Raw genomic sequence first — 19,379 nt, forward strand, 5'->3', positions numbered from 1 at the left:
CTCAACTTATCTCATTCCCTTTGAAGAAACAGGATAGGTCTAGGTCTTGTCCTGGTCGATCAATGCAAACGAAGGAAAGAATCATTGAGATGCTACCTTGGAATGGCGTTCTCCTGTCAGTCTGTAAAATAAGCTGCACATCCACTTATATCCTGCAGGTGGCGATATCTCTGTGCTGTTCATCAGCTCCTGAGGAAGGTGCAACATTTCGATAACATTCAGATACAGTAGAAGTGACATGTTCTCTGTCATGCACAATATGGAATAATTTCAGGTCCACATTAATATTTCTATCTGCAATGTTAAGGATAAAGATGCTATACTGCCATTGCTTATACAGCATAACTATTATGAACATGATCGTTCCAGTGCTTCCACCCACAGTTGGCATTTTCCCCCTTCTGGGCACACAGTTTGTCCGCCTCCTTTATTTCTTTGCCACATTTTTAGCAGTTTTACTTTAGTGCCTTATAGGATGCATGTTTTGGAATAATTGTATTCTGTGTAGGCTTCATTCTTTTCACTCTGTCAATTAGGTTAGTATTGTGGAGTAACTACAATGTTATGAATCTATTTTACATGAATATTTCAGTTAATACTGCTGAAGATAGTATCTAAATGTAATATATAGTAGACCTGCATATTGGCACTCTATACAGTTACAATACAGCATATTGGCACACTGTACAGTTGCAATACAGCATATTGGTGGTGGTAGTGCACACTGTACAGGCACTAGTATGTATGTGATAATAAAATATATTTGACATTTTTTCTCATCCTTCTCTGCAGATGGATGGAAGAATATTATACTGTATATACCATAGTGGTAATCCATGGAGATAATGGAGAAAATAATCATCCTCAGTGCTTTCATGTATCCTCAAAGTTATCACTGCTCTCCAACTCTGATTTGCCATTGAAGTCTGCTGGCGTGTTGGTTCTGTTGAATGGTTAACCTTTGGCTGAATCATATGTGAATGTGTAAAGTGTCCCAGTCTCTTTATATATCAGCCAAGGCTGAGGGCAGAGTACTATTGCTAAAACAGTCAAATGCTATGGCTATAGGGGGGAAGAGACGACAGATGGCCAGTCCGCTCCTGATCCTTTCGGCTTTAATGAGAGAAGATATATGGCAAAATCACTGGTAAGACGATATTGGTGCCATTTTTTGTATCATTCTATGTTCTACCCCACTGACTGCCCCGGTAGTGTTCACACCAGTAAGCCATCCATCAAAATGACTCTCTCATTTTTAAAGGGGGCAAATGGGGGATACTGATAATGGGATTTATATGTTCATATGAATGATTAGAATATTCCACCCTGAAACCATATGATTGTATGAAATTGATTAGAATCATGATATTATTCTAATGATGTGTGTGGTTTTAGTCAGTAGAATTATATATCCGTGTGTATAGTTTATGTCTCTTATAGTATCTTAAAAACAGACTGTCTGAGCAAGATTCGGTGCCGACCTTGGCTGGGGCCACTGAGAGTACTTCCCAGGGTCTCCCTATCCTGAGGGAGGATGGGGAGTAAGTCTCACGTATTCCCCTAATCTTTTTCGGCCGGGTAGCAGGACATTGTGTGCTAATGTTAGTGTGAATGTGTGTGCCTATGTTAGAGTGAATGTGTGTGCATGAGAAGCCAGTATAAAATGAATTGTTTTGTTCAACAGACCAGCGCTCTCGTAAATAAACTTTCTGACTATCGTAGCTGGGCCTCTGAAACAGAATAATTTTTCACGCCCAATTTTTCAGTTTTTGATTTGTTAAAAAAGTTTGAAATATCCAATAAATGTCGTTCCACTTCATGATTGTGTCCCACTTGTTGTTGATTCTTCACAAAAAAAATACAGTTTTATATCTTTATGTTTGAAGCCTGAAATGTGGCAAAAGGTCGCAAAGTTCAAGGGGGCCGAATACTTTCGCAAGGCACTGTATATATATAATTTAGTTAATAAAGCCGCATACAAACATGGTCTCTTTTTTGTTTTCTTGAGTAAGGCAGCTCCAAAAGGCAGGGGTTTCCGCCTAGCTCAGTGCTTTCTGTGGTGGTGAGCCAGCAGAAAAAAGGAGCATTGCGCCGTGATTGGCTCAGTGTTCTGTCACTCATGGGGACACTTAATCGTTCCCAAGTTTAAGTGCTTAGTAAGGGTAGACATCCAAAATTTCATCCGTTTGGGTCCTGCCATAGAGTTATATTACAAGTGCCCTTCCAAGAAGCCTCAAGGTCATTGGACACAGATTAAATGAAGTCAAAGCATGTTATATGTACAGTAGCTCTTATTGGACTGATCATGTCAATATCTTACCTTCAAAGTCTTAGCTAGCAGTCATCATCATGAATCAAGTCAATAATCTACTGCCAAATCCTTTTTAATTATTGTCATATGAAGAGAAATAATGAAGAGAAATTATAGATAACATGAATAGGTGCTCATCGGCCATTGGACATAAAGATTACACAACAAGTTGGAAATCGCAAATTCAACAATGAGTCGTTCGGAAGGAATCAGTGGCTAACTGCAAGCATTGCAAAGCAACCACTAACGTTAGCCTTATTCCATTCAATGGAGTGACTGTGTGTTTTTTCCCCGAGTTCCCACCATAAATCCAGAGAATGCCAGACTTCAATGACAAAGTCTGATGGCAAAATTCGCCCACAAAGGACTGCTGCGCTACCTTCACAAGGTGAGTCCAAAAATGTCTTGTTTGCTGCTGCATAAACAATGCAATATGCCAGGGAGATATGTATACTGTAGCTAAGAAAGTAATCCTAAGTGTATGTTGTGTAGTAAGCTGTTAGTAGACCATGTGCTTCACCATAATAATTTGGTCACCAACGCAGTACTGTAAACACATCGTTCGTGGCCCGGTGTGTGCTTGTTTGCCAACTTTTTTCTACTGCTTTGACATTGCTACTGGTAGTAGTGGTGGCACTTGGCTTGCACGTACAAATTCAGCACACACAACATTCTATAATTTTACATTTACATTTAAGTCATTTAGCAGACGCTCTTATCCAGAGCGACTTACAAATTGGTGCGTTCACCTTAAGACATCCAGTGGAACAGCCACTTTACAATAGTGCATCTAAATATTTTAAGGGGGGGGGGGTGGGTGAGAAGGATTACTTTATCCTATCCAAGGTATTCCTGAAAGAGGTGGGGTTTCAGGTGTCTCCGGAAGGTGGTGATTGACTCCGCTGTCCTGGCGTCGTGAGGGAGTTTGTTCCACCATTGGGGGGCCAGAGCAGCGAACAGTTTTGACTGGGCTGCGCGGGAACTGTACTTCCTCAGTGGTAGGGAGGCGAGCAGGCCAGAGGTGGATGAACGCAGTGCCCTTGTTTGGGTGTAGGGCCTGATCAGAGCCTGGAGGTACTGAGGTGCCGTTCCCCTCACAGCTCCGTAGGCAAGCACCATGGTCTTGTAGCGGATGCGAGCTTCAACTGGAAGCCAGTGGAGAGAGCGGAGGAGCGGGGTGACGTGAGAGAACTTGGGAAGGTTGAACACCAGACGGGCTGCGGCGTTCTGGATGAGTTGTAGGGGTTTAATGGCACAGGCAGGGAGCCCAGCCAACAGCGAGTTGCAGTAATCCAGACGGGAGATGACAAGTGCCTGGATTAGGACCTGCGCTGCTTCCTGTGTGAGGCAGGGTCGTACTCTGCGGATGTTGTAGAGCATGAACCTACAAGAACGGGCCACCGCCTTGATGTTAGTTGAGAACGACAGGGTGTTGTCCAGGATCACGCCAAGGTTCTTAGCGCTCTGGGAGGAGGACACAATGGAGTTGTCAACCGTGATGGCGAGATCATGGAACGGGCAGTCCTTCCCCGGGAGGAAGAGCAGCTCCGTCTTGCCGAGGTTCAGCTTGAGGTGGTGATCCGTCATCCACACTGATATGTCTGCCAGACATGCAGAGATGCGATTCGCCACCTGGTCATCCTCCCAGCTGCCCACTGCACTGAGGCTAGGTAACACGGTCTCCACCGATAAATCCACGATTATCGAAAGCTTCAATAAGCACTTCTCAACGGCTGGCCATGCCTTCCGCCTGGCTACTCCAACCTCGGCCAACAGCTCCGCCCCCCCCCCCGCAGCTCCTCGCCCAAGCCTCTCCAGGTTCTCCTTTACCCAAATCCAGATAGCAGATGTTCTGAAAGAGCTGCAAAACCTAGACCCGTACAAATCAGCTGGGCTTGACAATCTGGACCCTCTATTTCTGAAACTATCTGCCGCCATTGTCGCAACCCCTATTACCAGCCTGTTCAACCTCTCTTTCATATCGTCTGAGATCCCCAAGGATTGGAAAGCTGCCGCAGTCATCCCCCTCTTCAAAGGGGAGACACCCTGGACCCAAACTGCTATAGACCTATATCCATCCTGCCCTGCCTATCTAAGGTCTTCGAAAGCCAAGTCAACAAACAGGTCACTGACCATCTCGAATCCCACCGTACCTTCTCCGCTGTGCAATCTGGTTTCCGAGCCGGTCACGGGTGCACCTCAGCCACGCTCAAGGTACTAAACGATATCATTACCGCCATCGATAAAAGACAGTACTGTGCAGCCGTCTTCATCGACCTCGCCAAGGCTTTCGACTCTGTCAATCACCATATTCTTATCGGCAGACTCAATAGCCTCGGTTTCTCGGATGACTGCCTTGCCTGGTTCACCAATTACTTTGCAGACAGAGTTCAGTGTGTCAAATCGGAGGGCATGCTGTCCGGTCCTCTGGCAGTCTCTATGGGGTGCCACAGGGTTCAATTCTCGGGCCGACTCTTTTCTCTGTATATATCAATGATGTTGCTCTTGCTGCGGGCGATTCCCTGATCCACCTCTACGCAGACGACACCATTCTATATACTTTCGGCCCGTCATTGGACACTGTGCTATCTAACCTCCAAACGAGCTTCAATGCCATACAGCACCCTTCCGTGGCCTCCAACTGCTCTTAAACGCGAGTAAAACCAAATGCATGCTTTTCAACCGATCGCTGCCTGCACCCGCATGCCCGACTAGCATCACCACCCTGGATGGTTCCGACCTTGAATATGTGGACATCTATTAGTACCTAGGTGTCTGGCTAGACTGCAAACTCTCCTTCCAGACTCACATCAAACATCTCCAATCGAAAATCAAATCAAGAGTCGGCTTTCTATTCCGCAACAAAGCCTCCTTTACTCACGCCGCCAAGCTTACCCTAGTAAAACTGACTATCCTACCGATCCTCGATTTCGGCGATGTCATCTACAAAATGGCTTCCAACACTCTACTCAGCAAACTGGATGCAGTCTATCATAGTGCCATCCGTTTTGTCACCAAAGCACCTTATACCACCCACCACTGCGACTTGTATGCTCTAGTCGGCTGGCCCTCGCTACATATTCGTCGCCAGACCCACTGGCTCCAGGTCATCTACAAGTCCATGCTAGGTAAAGCTCCGCCTTATCTCAGTTCACTGGTCACGATGGCAACACCCATCCGTAGCACACGCTCCAGCAGGTGTATCTCACTGATCATCCCTAAAGCCAACACCTCATTTGGCCGCCTTTCGTTCCAGTACTCTGCTGCCTGTGACTGGAACGAACTGCAAAATCGCTGAAGTTGGAGACTTTTATCTCCCTCACCAACTTCAAACATCAGCTATCCGAGCAGCTAACCGATCGCTGCAGCTGTACATAGTCTATTGGTAAATAGCCCACCCATTTTCACCTACCTCATTCCCACACTGTTTTTATACTGTTTTTTTATTTATTTATTTACTTTTCTGCTCTTTTGCACACCAATATCTCTACCTGTACATGACCATCTGATCATTTATCACCCCAGTGTTAATCTGCAAAATTGTATTATTCGCCTACCTCCTCATGCCTTTTGCACACATTGTATATAGACTGCCCATGTTTTTTTTTCTACTGTGTTATTGACTTGTTAATTGTTTATTCCATGTGTAACTCTGTGTTGTCTGTTCACACTGCTATGCTTTATCTTGGCCAGGTCGCAGTTGCAAATGAGAACTTGTTCTCAACTAGCCTACCTGGTTAAATAAAGGTGAAATAAATAAAATAAAAAAATAAAGAAGGGGGAAAGGAGAAGATTAATTGTGTGTCGTCTGCATAGCAATGATAGGAGAGACCATGTGAGGTTATGACAGAGCCAAGTGACTTGGTGTATAGCGAGAATAGGAGAGGGCCTAGAACAGAGCCCTGGGGGACGCCAGTGGTGAGAGCGCGTGGTGAGGAGACAGATTCTCGCCACGCCACCTGGTAGGAGCGACCTGTCAGGTAGGACGCAATCCAAGCGTGGGCCGCTTTTTTAAAATTCTATAATAGAATTGTGTTATTTGACGAGTCAAATTAAAATATGATTTAACATGACGTGTATCGTTTTTGACAGGCAAAGAACCGAACGGCATTCAATGTGCCTCACCCTAATAATTTGGTCTATTTTCACCTCTTAATTTCACCTACTGTTCTAAATTGGTGGTGCACATGTAGCCTATATTCTGTTTTAGAGAAATGTAATCATCGAATATTGTAAGAGCTTTCATTGTCCGTTTATATGCCTCCTTTATTTACCCTACGGTTCTGACTTGTTGTACAGGGAGTACACTGTAAGAAAGGCCCATGTTCGGAATCCTATCTGTGTACATTTCAAAAGTGCTGAACAAATAGTTATATTGACTGTTGACCACGCATCAAGGCCATCAGACTGCTACACAGCAATCACTAACTCAGAGGCTGCTGCCTACATAGAGACTCAATTCACTGGTCACTTTAATAAATGGATCACTAGTCACTTTAAACAATGCCACTTTAATAATGTTAACATATCTTACATTACTCATATCATATGTAAATACTGCACCTTATACCATCTATTGTACCTTGCCTACGCCGCTCAGCCATATATTTATGTGTACATATTCTTATTCCATCCCTTTAGTTTTGTGTGTATTAGGTAGTTGTTGTGGAATTGTTTGATTACTTGTTGGATATTATATGTCGTTCCCTTATGCCTTAGTTTGTACATCTCAATTTTCATAAGAAACTACATTTGTTTAAGCAAGTCAGCCATATCAGCTATGTTTTTTAAAAGGCAATAAATGAGGCTGAATTTACTATTTTGCTGCCAGACAAGGCTCCGCTGAAAGCCAAGTGTAGCGGTGGTAAGGTGTTGGGACAGCTTTATGTAGGCCCTAACATTTTGTGGGCACCGTTTGTCACAGTTATAGTGGCTTTGCTGGCATGCATCCCACCTTCTTTTTTTTGCCCCACCAAGATTTACACGCTAAAATCGCCAGTGCAGCTGACTAAGCAAAGTAAAAAGGTATGAGAAGGCTAGTGATGATAACTGTTTGATAGATTGCTTAATGGGCTGCTCATTGAATGATTGATTATGTAAACCAGAATTTGTGGGAATAGACCACGTACAGCACTTTGTGATAACTGTTGGGCTTTATAGATTCAAATGTATTGATTTGATTGGTTTAGCCAAAATGAGTGATTACCTTTTTTCTTCTCTCTCCATGTCTGTCTGTCTGTCTCCAGAGGTCTATCTGTCACTGGGATTGGGAAAGGGTACTTTTAAAATCCCTCGGGATGATCAAAGGTAAGAGTGGATTTTTTTAGACACAAAGAGACAAACTGTGGATTTTTTTAATTACATTTTTTACGTTCAATTTCATGAATCCAACTAATAATCCACTTGTCTTTTTCATATCCAGCTTTCCTGGTTACATGATCACATCTTCTTACATTTATTATTTACTTCACTATTTTCTATACAGATTTTTCATTTATTTATGTATCCTAAAATGTAGCATCCAAAGTTTGTGTGTTTGAATTCATTTCACTGCTTCTCTCATGGCCCAAATATTAGTTGACTTTACACTGAAACCTTCCTTGGTAGTGGTCAAGCTTACCACCAGTTATCAGTCCGGTGCATCATCAGAGATTGAGGCACTAATCACAAAGCCTACCACACCTACTGCAGTGCAAATGCGTACACACACATTTAACATGTTAATCAATTGAGCACCCGCCCTGAGACAGAGTTACAGTACAGTGATGAACAGTTGTTTTCCTTTTTGTTACATCTCCCCTGTTGTGGATAGTTTGAGTGGGGCACTGTAACAGTCTTGATGGAATTAAATGTAAAAGGGTGGATGGAAATAAGGAAGAATGGATGGATGGGCAGACAGATGATTACAATAGGGGTTCTCTGTCGCAGGCTCGGGTCATGTTCATGTCTGTCTTGCCCTCTCAGGCCGGGTGCGCCGTTCTGTTGTTCCAGTGCTGGTTTAGGTTTTCTGGAAAGCCTGCTTGCACACAACTCCACAAACTCTCAGCTCCTGCAGAGAGAACAGAAGGTAAAATTATGTTCCACCGAGAGAGTGAACAGGATTTCTAATACATCCCTTTGATTAATTATTTATTTGTTTGTGCAGAGAGAGACAAATAAATCATTATCATCATTAATTGGAGGTAAACAGCTGTGAAGACATCAAAAATGGTTGCAGTAAATCAATCCCCTCTATGGAGAATAACCATACGCAAAGCACTTGTACTTGCAGTTATATTTCTAACCACCAGAGGCCGCGATTGTTCAGTGATCCGGGGTTTAGTGACTCCAGGGAGCGCGCTTTGCTAATGAATAATTTAATGGCCAAAGATTGCGAACATCTGTTGAAATCACTGTGACTCAATAAGTTGGCAGTCAAATGCCTTTTATTTAGCTTTAATGACAATAATCATAGAATGAAAATCGGTAATGACAAGGTAATGAAGTAATTGTAGAGGTCAGTAAATGTACTAATGTTGGTGTATGGGTTGACCAGGGGTGCACAATAAAAGGGCCAATTCTCTGAAGGGTCCTTAGACTCGAATCCTATCCACAAATCTGAATTTAATCATGCAGTATTTCCCCCGGTGGTTCATGTTTTGTTCAAATCTTGTTTATGAGGTTACCAAAGCCAGAAACCAGCTATATTTGAACAAAACTGAATCATACAAAAACAATGCAAGTTTTCATCTCTGCTATTTTTTTCTATAGTCTATCCATCTATATCATTTAAAAAAAATGTTATCACCTGATCTGAGATATGTTGTGACAAAAAGTGAAACCAGGAACTGAGGAAGTAGAATTGCATTCAAATGACATGAATAGACTCTCTTACCAAATAAAGCTTATCTCCCTCCATCCAATGGGTCCAGCCTCGGCCCTCCTTCTCTCCCTTCTGAACACACACCAGCTTGTCCCCCTCCCATGAGATAGTTGTCTACGGGAAGAGAGGAGAGACACCATTATGCATTCTACTGTCAGTTAGGAGCATGACCCACCCACACGCACACACACACAGAGGGTGCATGACCATATGTAGAACAACGTACAGGGAACACACATATATATATATACACACACAATACTGACCAGATATTATACACACCAGCTCTTTCATGACATAAACAAGTCAGGTGTTAATTGTAAATAGTCATAAAGGTATAGTAAAGAATTTATGAATTTGACTCACAAATGGTCAATTAGAACATGAAATAGTTATCCCAGTGATCAATAACAGATGACGTCATTTCATTCCCTGATTGTAGCCTACTCGCAGCAGCGCACAAGGTGATGGCTAACATGCTGACCACACCACTGGCGTTAGTGTTGGGAGCGTTGCAAACTAAATGTATACATACATGTTATTCAATCATTTGATCCAAACTCGGTTCTATTTTTGACGCTTGGCTCGCTGCAAGTTCCAACTCTCACACCCCCTGATTGGTTTTTAGGAACATATACCCACGTCAGTGATTGAAAAAGAACTGAGGTCCACACTCCAGTCCAATTGGTGGTGGTAATGACCCTTAAAGTTGGTTGCCATCTGCCATATAAAGTCCACAGAAGAAGAAGACGACTGAAGGAGGAGAGATTACTGGAAACGAACTAGGTTTCCCCTTTTATCTGTGGATTAATTGTCGGAGTAGAGAACACACAATTTTGTGTGACTCTAAATGGGTTAAATTTCTAAAAACAGGACGTTGTGAATATCAGGTAAAATAACAACCCAATGTTTATATACCAGGACAAATTAGTTAGCAACAGCAAGCTAGCTAGCTAAATGACCATGAATGTTTCATGTTTTGACCTGTTGCCAAATTAATATAGCTGGTTCAGAGTTCAACCTGGTTGTCCTGATCGCGTCTGGTGTGGATGGGTAAAATCAACATGCGCACGATGCCGCACTTGCGTGCCCGATCTAGTCAGCATGTAATGGGCTTGGAAAGTAATTTGCCTACAAATTTACAAGGGCAGTTCTTTTTGAGGCGAAGAATATGCAGATCAGAATCAATTCACAGATCCTGACTAGCATTCTAACATTGTCCTCTATAGCCGGATGCACTGAGGCCGACCCTAACTGTACTGTACTGACTTGGATATGTTTCCTTTCACGCTGTCCTTTTAAGCAGTTCCAGCAACTATGGTGGGTGCTCAACCAGGCTACCTTAGTGCAACTCGGCTTGGCCCTATAGGCATAAGTGTTCTCCAGCACTCCAGTGGGTATCATTTGTGGAATGTTGCAACAGGAATCCGTTCCAAAAACGTTGTAAATAACACGTTTGCAAACAAACAACGCATACAAAGTTGTATAGTGGCAGAATAAGATACCGGGTAGGGAGTGGGCCATTTCATTTAAGTTTTTCACTCACCACGTTTATTCTGAAAATGTCTGTCCTCACTCTGGTACCCCGTGGACAAACATTAAGAATAAGCTACGTGGTGAGTTGATGCCTATTCTGCAGCTAGTTAGCTAGGTGAAGTGATCATGCTACTTTGTATGCGTTTTTTGTTGGCAACCTTGTACTTTACGAAGTTTTTGGAACAGATTCCTGTTGGAACGTTCCACAAATTACACCCACCCTCTTTAGCCTTATTCAACTGATTCCCTCTGAAGCAGCAATCTACCGTTTGTATTCACAGTTGTAATTCAGTCATGTGTGGGTAAGCACATAGACTGCCATTTGGATCTGAGAGGGCATTTGGTTGATCAAATCATACTGAGACATCACGTTTACTCTTTGTTCTCATGCAGTCTATATCCAGAAAGATGTTTTGTCCAAATAAAAATGTAGTTTGAATGTACAACAGACTCACCATGTTTTTGTCAACTCACCATGCATTTTCTGTCATCGACCCCTGACAGATCCTCCTCAAACTCCTTGCCAACATGGAAATCCATGTTGTAGTTCTTAAAGGTACTGAGGGTCTTGATGACCATGTGATCACCATCAACACTGATGTCTTTGTCAGTCTTCAACAAGTTGGCAATTTTCCTAATGGCAACATTTACATCTGTGTGATGGATGTGTACCCAAGGAAAGAAGAGAGAGAGAGTTTAATACTAATGACCAGAAATGCTCCCCAAACATCACACTCATTCTCTCCTACCCCTTTAAAAAAAATATGTTTTAAGTGAGAAGTAGGCACTATTCAGTAAGATCCAACATATAAATGGATCCAACTCAGTAAATGCTGTCCTCTTTTTGGGCATCCTTTTTTTTTTTAACTAACATTTTGGAGAGGATTCAAAATGACAACCAATATGTCAGTAACCGTACGTATCTACCAGTGCTCATAAACCAATTTTCAGCTATAGCCCTCTATATTTGTCAGTATATTCAGTGTGGTAATGTTAGCTATAAGCCTGGTTTAGGTTTTGATTGATGCCTAGAGCCCAAATATTGACCGCAGTGCCAGTATCTTCGAAGAATCATCCACGTTCGAGTCCCCGCACACCACAACTCCATGAAAGATGCTGGCACAACTCACCGAGGGCTTTCATGTACTCCTCAAAGTTGTCATTGGAGATCATTTTCCAATACCCATTCAGGTCAACTGGCATATTGTCTGTGTTTCTAGTTTCCTTACTTCCAGTGAAAAGGGTAAAGGAGATCTGATACCGCTGTTAACTTGCGATCGAATGTCGGACCACTGTCCTACCTCCAATTTTAACCAGAACCACTTTAATCCAATTACTTTTTTGAAGAATTGGGCTAATTCATTCCCTTCCTCTGTCGCTGATCCACTACCTCATCTCACCCCCAATCCAACCTATGCGTCCCTGTCCAATCTGTGCATTTGGGTGAAGAGCCTACACCAATTAACAATTAACGCATGAGCTATTTTTAGAGTGCTTACTTGAAAGTACTTCTCGCTGTTGTGGGCGACTGCTCTGACAGCTCTGAGTCACCCAGTGTGACATCAAATGGAGAAGGATATAGAATGAGTAAATGAATTGCTCAATGTGTTCTGCCAGAATAGAGGCACCTGCTTACATTGAGAGGAAGAATAGAGATGCAAAATCGGTCTCCTGCTGACTCATATTCAGAGAAAGACGACAAGAATTTCTTCAAATATTTAGGCTACTTATTTATTCTTCACCACGTGGCATTATTTATTATGACAAAGTAAATTAAATGGAAAATCCATCTGTTCCATGAGAGGTGCCTAACCTTATGGGGCGGCAGGTAGCCTACTGGTTAGAGCGTTGGACTAGTAACCCATAGGTTGCAAGATTGAATCCCTGAGCTGACAAGGTAAAAATCTGTTGTTCTGCTCCCGAACAAGGCAGTTAACCCACTGTTCCTAGGCAGTCATTGAAAATAAGAATTTGTTCTTAACTGACTTGCCTAGTTAAATAAAGGTAAAATAAATGGGGGCCCTAAGTGATATTTGGTTGGTGCCACCCACTCTTGGCAATGGATACTTTTCCTACTGGGCGCACACTAGTTGAATACACGTTGTTTCCACATTTCAATTAAATTACGTTGAACCAACAGAATATACAATTAATTAACGACTGCCAGTGTGTTTTTTTGTAGTGGTAAAGTACATTTTCTGCAATTCAAAACGTTGCAGTTTTAAAACTAATTTCATGCAATTCTACTAATTTTGCCATGGGGCGGAGAGAAAATGTAATAGTTTCCCCACATGCTTCAAGATGTCTACCATTGTCCCTGTAAGCAAGCAAACAAAGGTAACCTGCCTAAATGATTATTGCTCTGCAGCCCTCATCTCTGTCAACATGAAGTGCTTTGAGAGGCTGGTTAAGGACCATATCAGCTCCACCTTACCTGATACTCTGGACCCATTACAATTTGCATACCAATCCAACAGATCCACGGACGATGCAATCGCCACTGCACTGCCCTATCCCACCTGGATGAGGAATACCTACATGAGAATGCTGTTTATTGACCTGCGCTTAGCTTACAATAGCATAGTCCCCTCCAAGCTCATCATTAAGACCAATTTGTAAGTCGCTCTGGATAAGAGCGTCTGCTAAATGACTTAAATGTAAATTAAGCTCAGGGTCCTGGATCCTGGACCTCCTGACAGGGAGACCCCAGGTGAGGAGGGTAGGCAACAACACCTCCGCCACGCTGACTCTCAACACGGTGGCCCCCAGGGTTGTGTGCTCAGCCCCTACTGTACTCACAACTCCAACACCATCATTAAGTTTGCTGACGATACAACGCTGGTGGGCCTGATTGCCGACGCCAACGAGACAGCCTACAGGAAGGAGGTTAGAGCCCTGGCAGAGGGGTTACCAGGAAAACAGCCGCTCCCTCAACATCCCTCAAAACCAAGGAGCTGATCGTGGACTACAGGAAACAAGGGCATGTGCATGCCCCCATCTGCATAGACGGGCTATAATGGAGAGGGTCAAATGTTTCAAGTTCCTTTTCATGCACATCATAGAGGATCTGACATGGACCAATCACACAAAGAAGGCGCAACAGCGGCTCTTCAACCTCGGGACTGAAGAAATTTGGCATGGGCCCTCAGATCCTCAAGAAGTTCTACAACTGCACCATCGAAAGCATCTTGACCGGCTGTATCACCGCCTGGTATGGCAACTGCACCGCCCTCAACCGCAAGGCTCTACAGAGGGTTGTGCGGACGGCCCTTCAGGACATTTACACCAGGCGGTGTATGAGGAAGGCCTGGATGATCGTCAAGGACTCCAGTCACCCAAGCCACGGATTGTTCACTCTGTTACCATCTGGCAAGGGGTATCGGAACATTGGAGACTATTTACACCGACTCACTCACACACACACACACACACACTCAACACCGCTGTTCTATTATATACTATTTATTTAACTGCGTGACCAATACACTACCCACTTTATATTTGTAAATAGAGTTATACTTGACATAGCACATTCATCATCTATACTGTACATATCTGTTTATTACTTGTCATTCAATACTACCTTCTAATGATTTGATCATTTCTATTGGACTTTTTATTATTGATACTGATTATTGTACTGCAATGTTGAGGGAGCTAGCACGCAAGCATTTCACTGCAACTTTTATACATGCTGTAAACTGTACGTGACAAATCAAAGTGATGTACTGGGCTGTACGCATGCACTCCCCTCTGTAGTGCCTCATGGTCGGAGGCCGAGCAGTGGCCATACCAGGCAGTGATGCAACCGGTCAGGACGCACTCAATGGTGCAGCTGTAGAACTTTTTGAGAATATGGGGACCCATGCCAAATCCTTTCAGTCTCCTGAGGGGGATAAGCTATTGCCGTGCCCTATTCACAACTTTTTTGGTGTGTTTGGACCATCACCTCATGTTTCAGCATGATAATGCATGGCCCCATGTCGCAAGAATCTGTAAGTAAGCTGAAAATGTCCCAGTTCATCCATGGCCTGCATACTAACCAGACATGTCACTCATTGAGCATGTTTGGGATGCCCTAGACCGACATCTACGACAGCGTGCTCTAGTTCCCACCAATATCCATCAACTTCGCACAGTCATTGAAGAGTGAGACAACATTCCACAGGCCACAATCCACAGCCAGATCAACTCTATGCGAAGGAGATGTGACACACTGCATGAGGCAAATGGTGGTCACACCAGATACTGACTGGTTTTCTGATCCACGACCCTACCTTTTTTATAAGGTCTTTGTGACCAACCTATGCATATCTGTATTCCCAGTCATGTGAAATAAATAGGTTATGGCCTAATGAATTTACTTCAATTGACTGATTTCCTTATACAGTATGAACTGTAAATCTTTGAAATTGTTGCATGTTGCATTTATATTTTTGTTCAGTGTGTTAATTTAAGGTTAGGGTTAAAGTATGGGTTAAAATCACATTTTAAGAAGAGAAATTATAGAAATAGGAGAGGCATATAACATTGTGGCTGTCAAAAAAATGTAAGTCAATTAACATGTCACTCACATAAACTTTGACAGCCCTACTCTGTCACTAACCGATAGTCATGGGGGTGTTACGAAACCAATAACTAGCCTGATTTTGCTGCACTCATTATGTCTAGGGGTCTTAGGCCAAGCTACATAGTCTGTAACCTTATTTGATGTGTGCATAAATGTGAGACTTAAATGTGTGACCAGGTGTTGAATGCACCTGATCACATTATTCATATGTTCATGGTGACAAAATAAATCTGTACAAAAACCAAACTACAAAAAGGCATGCCCAACTAAAGAGGTTAACTAACACATAGAAACAAACAAAAGTCTGGCTGATAGGTTTCCTGACACCTCTCTCACACTGAGGCCCAATCATCTCGATTGCTTGCACCTTCGGAATTATCTAGGCTTCCTGGAAGAACACAGCCCTCACCCAGTTGTTGCTGCCACCTGGAGTGTGGAAGTGTATCAGGGTAGTGTGTTTGTTAATCTCCTAACACTAACCTTCCTCCCATATCATAACACTGGCAACTATAATTCAAACAAAAAGCAAGGCATGCTGGGAAATATGCAGATAAGGTATAATAAATTCTCAAGTTGAATTGTATGTTCCCTCAACCTAAAATTCAAAATTGAGTGATACAATTAAACATAAGAATGTACATCTACAGTATGCTGGTTCAGATTTATGCCCAACTAGTGAGCAAACTCACAATCCTTTTGCAGCTGGTTACCTTTCAATGGTATGTTGAATCAACAGATAGTTTTTTTACAGTGCAGGAATATACCCTCCCTTTGCAATTCTAGTCACACTGTACTACACAACTAACCCCGAGCATTCTGAATCCATTCCATAATCCATTTAATTCAATATGTGACTTTCAGGGGCTTACATGAGTAATCACCATGCCACTAACTTTTGAAATCCCCTGGGGATGAGCAGTCAATACAAAAGGTAAGAGTGGACTATTCAGATACAAAGAGAAATCAGCTGTGACTTGAATAGTAAAAAAAAAAAATTGGACACTACAATTCATGAATCTGACTAATAGCAATACTGTTATTTTTTAGATCCAGTTTTTCTAGTTGTTTGATCACTATCTTCTTACATTGATCTCTTATAATTTAAGTATTCTTTATACTCCTAAGTGCAGATTGGAATGTACAAGTTATATCAATTTGTTTGTAAATATTGCTTGAATATTGTAGATCAGATGTGTGGTGTTTCCTTTGAATATAATTTCAGCTAATGCTAGCTGGTTATTCACTGTGTCAGGGGCTGTTTCATGTATTTTGTATAGGGCATGCAGAGAGTAGAGTGATCTGTGGTGACTGTATTGCATGATGTGCTATCTGTGCTGTTTCCCTATCAGATAATAAACTCACCGTCTGTGCTGTTTCCCTATCAGATAATAAATTCGCTATCTGTGCTGTTTCCCTATCAGATAATAAACTCGCCGTCTGTGCTGTTTCCCTATCAGATAATAAAGTCGCTATCTGTGCTGTTTCCCTATCAGATAATAAACTCGCCGTCTGTGCTGTTTCCCTATCAGATAATAAAGTCGCTGTCTGTGCTGTTTCCCTATCAGATAATAAAGTCGCTATCTGTGCTGTTTCCCTATCAGATAATAAAGTCGCTGTCTGTGCTGTTTCCCTATCAGATAATAAACTCGCTATCTGTGCTGTTTCCCTATCAGATAATAAAGTCGCTATCTGTGCTGTTTCCCTATCAGATAATAAACTCGCCGTCTGTGCTGTTTCCCTATCAGATAATAAACTCGCTATCTGTGCTGTTTCCCTATCAGATAATAAACTCGCTATCTGTGCTGTTTCCCTATCAGATAATAAAGTCGCTGTCTGTGCTGTTTCCCTATCAGATAATAAACTCGCCGTCTGTGCTGTTTCCCTATCAGATAATACACTATTGAATGGTGCTACATGCTGGAGTCCTTGTCGATGATCGTTCACAACACAACGCAAGAAGAGTACTGTTACACTACTTCTAGTTATTCTGAACGGAACAGAGCAGGTATTGCTTATTATATTACTATGGTTGAGAGATTGACATAAAGCTTTGTCTGCGTCGAGAGATAAAACTGCCCAGGGAGCTTTGGTTTCTGATGAAGCATGTAAGATATGTAACAGACGACGGAGGTTATCTGAGAAGAACTGTGTTTTAACAAACACGGATTTGGTCCGGATGTACCGATTTGGTTAAGTAAGTTACGAGACTGTGTTTATCAAAGATAGGGGGCGATGGTGAGAACACTGGGTGGAGTCCTTACCTTTTTTTATATACACAAAAAAAAGGTACATCCCTTCAAAATGAATCTTTGTGAACGGTTGTGTAAATCATTTCAAGTAACAGTGGACCAGTAACAGTTCCAAAATGTTAAATAGACCTCAACCAGGTGATTTGCCTTTATTCATGTTATCCAATGCTCTTTTGAGTTCATGGAGAGAGATTTGGGCTCCCAGCAAGCCGGCTTCCTCCATTGAGAGAACAGAACTTCTTATTTATGTGTGTATATATTTTTTTTAAGAATTCAATCTAGCTTTGGTTTGGATTTACAATCAGAGGTGTACAATTCTTTATAGAATGGGAGAATCTTTGGTTGATTAACTTGAGTTCTGATAGTAATTCACCTGATTCAGATTCAATAGTTGCAATATCTGCTAATTGATCATTAGTGCGAAGCTTGTTAGCCAGTAGATGACTGGGTCGATTACCATGGAAGTAAAGGTTTAGTCTAACGCGATGAGTGGCAAATTCTGCTCTCTGTCTTATCAATAGATTTAGTTCTGTCTTGGCTTTGTCTTGACTCTGTCTTGAATAGTCACTACTTGGTCTGAAAAAGTGTTTGCTGATGTAACCAACTTCACATAGCCCTTCAGAAGAAAGGCACACAGACACCCACACTTCAGGTTGACTTGGTTTTTATCTGCAGTAAAAGCAAAATATCAAACAGTGATGACAGTCATTGACAGGACAGTCACAGCCACACATTCACTGGTTAGGAAGGACACAATATATATTTTAAATAGGAGCAACAGTAATGATACATGCCCTCAATGTGAAGTGAAATTAATCCATAAATACAGAGCACAAGTACAAACCTTTTTATATAAACCTTTTAAGGTGGTAAGAAAATAAACATTCACTTAGTATTTCGATAAATCACCTGCTAGCGTGACATTACAGTGCACTGACTGACGGTGCTAGTTAGCTCATCCTTAACATGGCTAGCTAAGCCAGCAAAAACATGGTTAACTTGCTGAAATAGGCCTTAAATACATCAACGGTAAAATAAATATATAAACTCAGCAAAAAAAAGAAACGTCCTCTCACTGTCAACTGTGTTTATTTTCAGCAAACATGCGTAAATATTTGTATGAACATAACAAGATTCAACAACTGAGACATAAACTGAACAAGTTCCACAGACATGTGACTAACAGAAATGGAATAATATGTCCCTGAACAAAGGGGGGGTCAAAAACAAAAGTAACAGTCAGTATCCGGTGTGGCCACCAGCTGCATTAAGTACTGCAGTGCATCTCATGGACTGCACCAGATTTGCCAGTTGTTGCTGTGAGATGTTACCCCGCTCTTCCACCAAGGCATCTGCAAGTTCCCGGACATTTCTGGGGGGAATGGCCCTAGCCCTCACCCTCCGATCAACAGGTTCCCAGACGTGCTCAATGGGATTGAGATCTGGGCTCTTCGTTGGCCATGGCAGAACACTGATATCCCTGTCTTGCAGGAAATCATGCACAGAACGAGCAGTATGGATGGTGGCATTGTCATGTTGGAGGTTCATGTCAGGATGAGCCTGCAGGAAGAGTACCATATGAGGGAGGAGGATGTCTTCCCTGTAACGCACAGCGTTGAGATTGCCTGCAATGACAACAAGCTCAGTCCGATGATGCTGTGACACGTTGTTGCCGGTGATGTCTGGTGAGGACCTGCCTTACAACAGGCCTACAAGCCCTCAGTCCAGCCTCTCTCAGCCTATTGCGGACAGTCTGAGCACTGATGGAGGGATTGTGCATTCCTGGTGCAACTCGGGCAGTTGTTCTTGCCATCCTGTACCTGTCCCGCAGGTGTGATGTTCATCCTGTCT

The 19,379-nt window shown here is 42.5% G+C and overlaps 1 protein-coding gene across 1 annotated transcript; it reads right to left on the reverse strand.

The window, feature by feature from the left end:
- Positions 1 to 7,651: 7,651 nt before the first annotated feature.
- LOC115103232 (retinol-binding protein 1-like) lies at positions 7,652 to 12,121 on the reverse strand. Its single transcript, XM_029624036.2, has 4 exons — positions 11,840 to 12,121; positions 11,184 to 11,362; positions 9,186 to 9,287; positions 7,652 to 8,360 (listed from the first exon to the last, which is right to left on the reverse strand). Exons 1-4 carry the CDS (start codon positions 11,910 to 11,912, stop codon positions 8,310 to 8,312), a joined length of 405 nt encoding a protein of 134 aa, XP_029479896.1. The 5' UTR covers positions 11,913 to 12,121; the 3' UTR covers positions 7,652 to 8,309.
- Positions 12,122 to 19,379: the final 7,258 nt, after the last annotated feature.

This window comes from Oncorhynchus nerka, linkage group LG20, assembly GCF_034236695.1.
Source record: "Oncorhynchus nerka isolate Pitt River linkage group LG20, Oner_Uvic_2.0, whole genome shotgun sequence".
In the NCBI taxonomy this organism is placed as follows: domain Eukaryota; kingdom Metazoa; phylum Chordata; class Actinopteri; order Salmoniformes; family Salmonidae; genus Oncorhynchus; species Oncorhynchus nerka.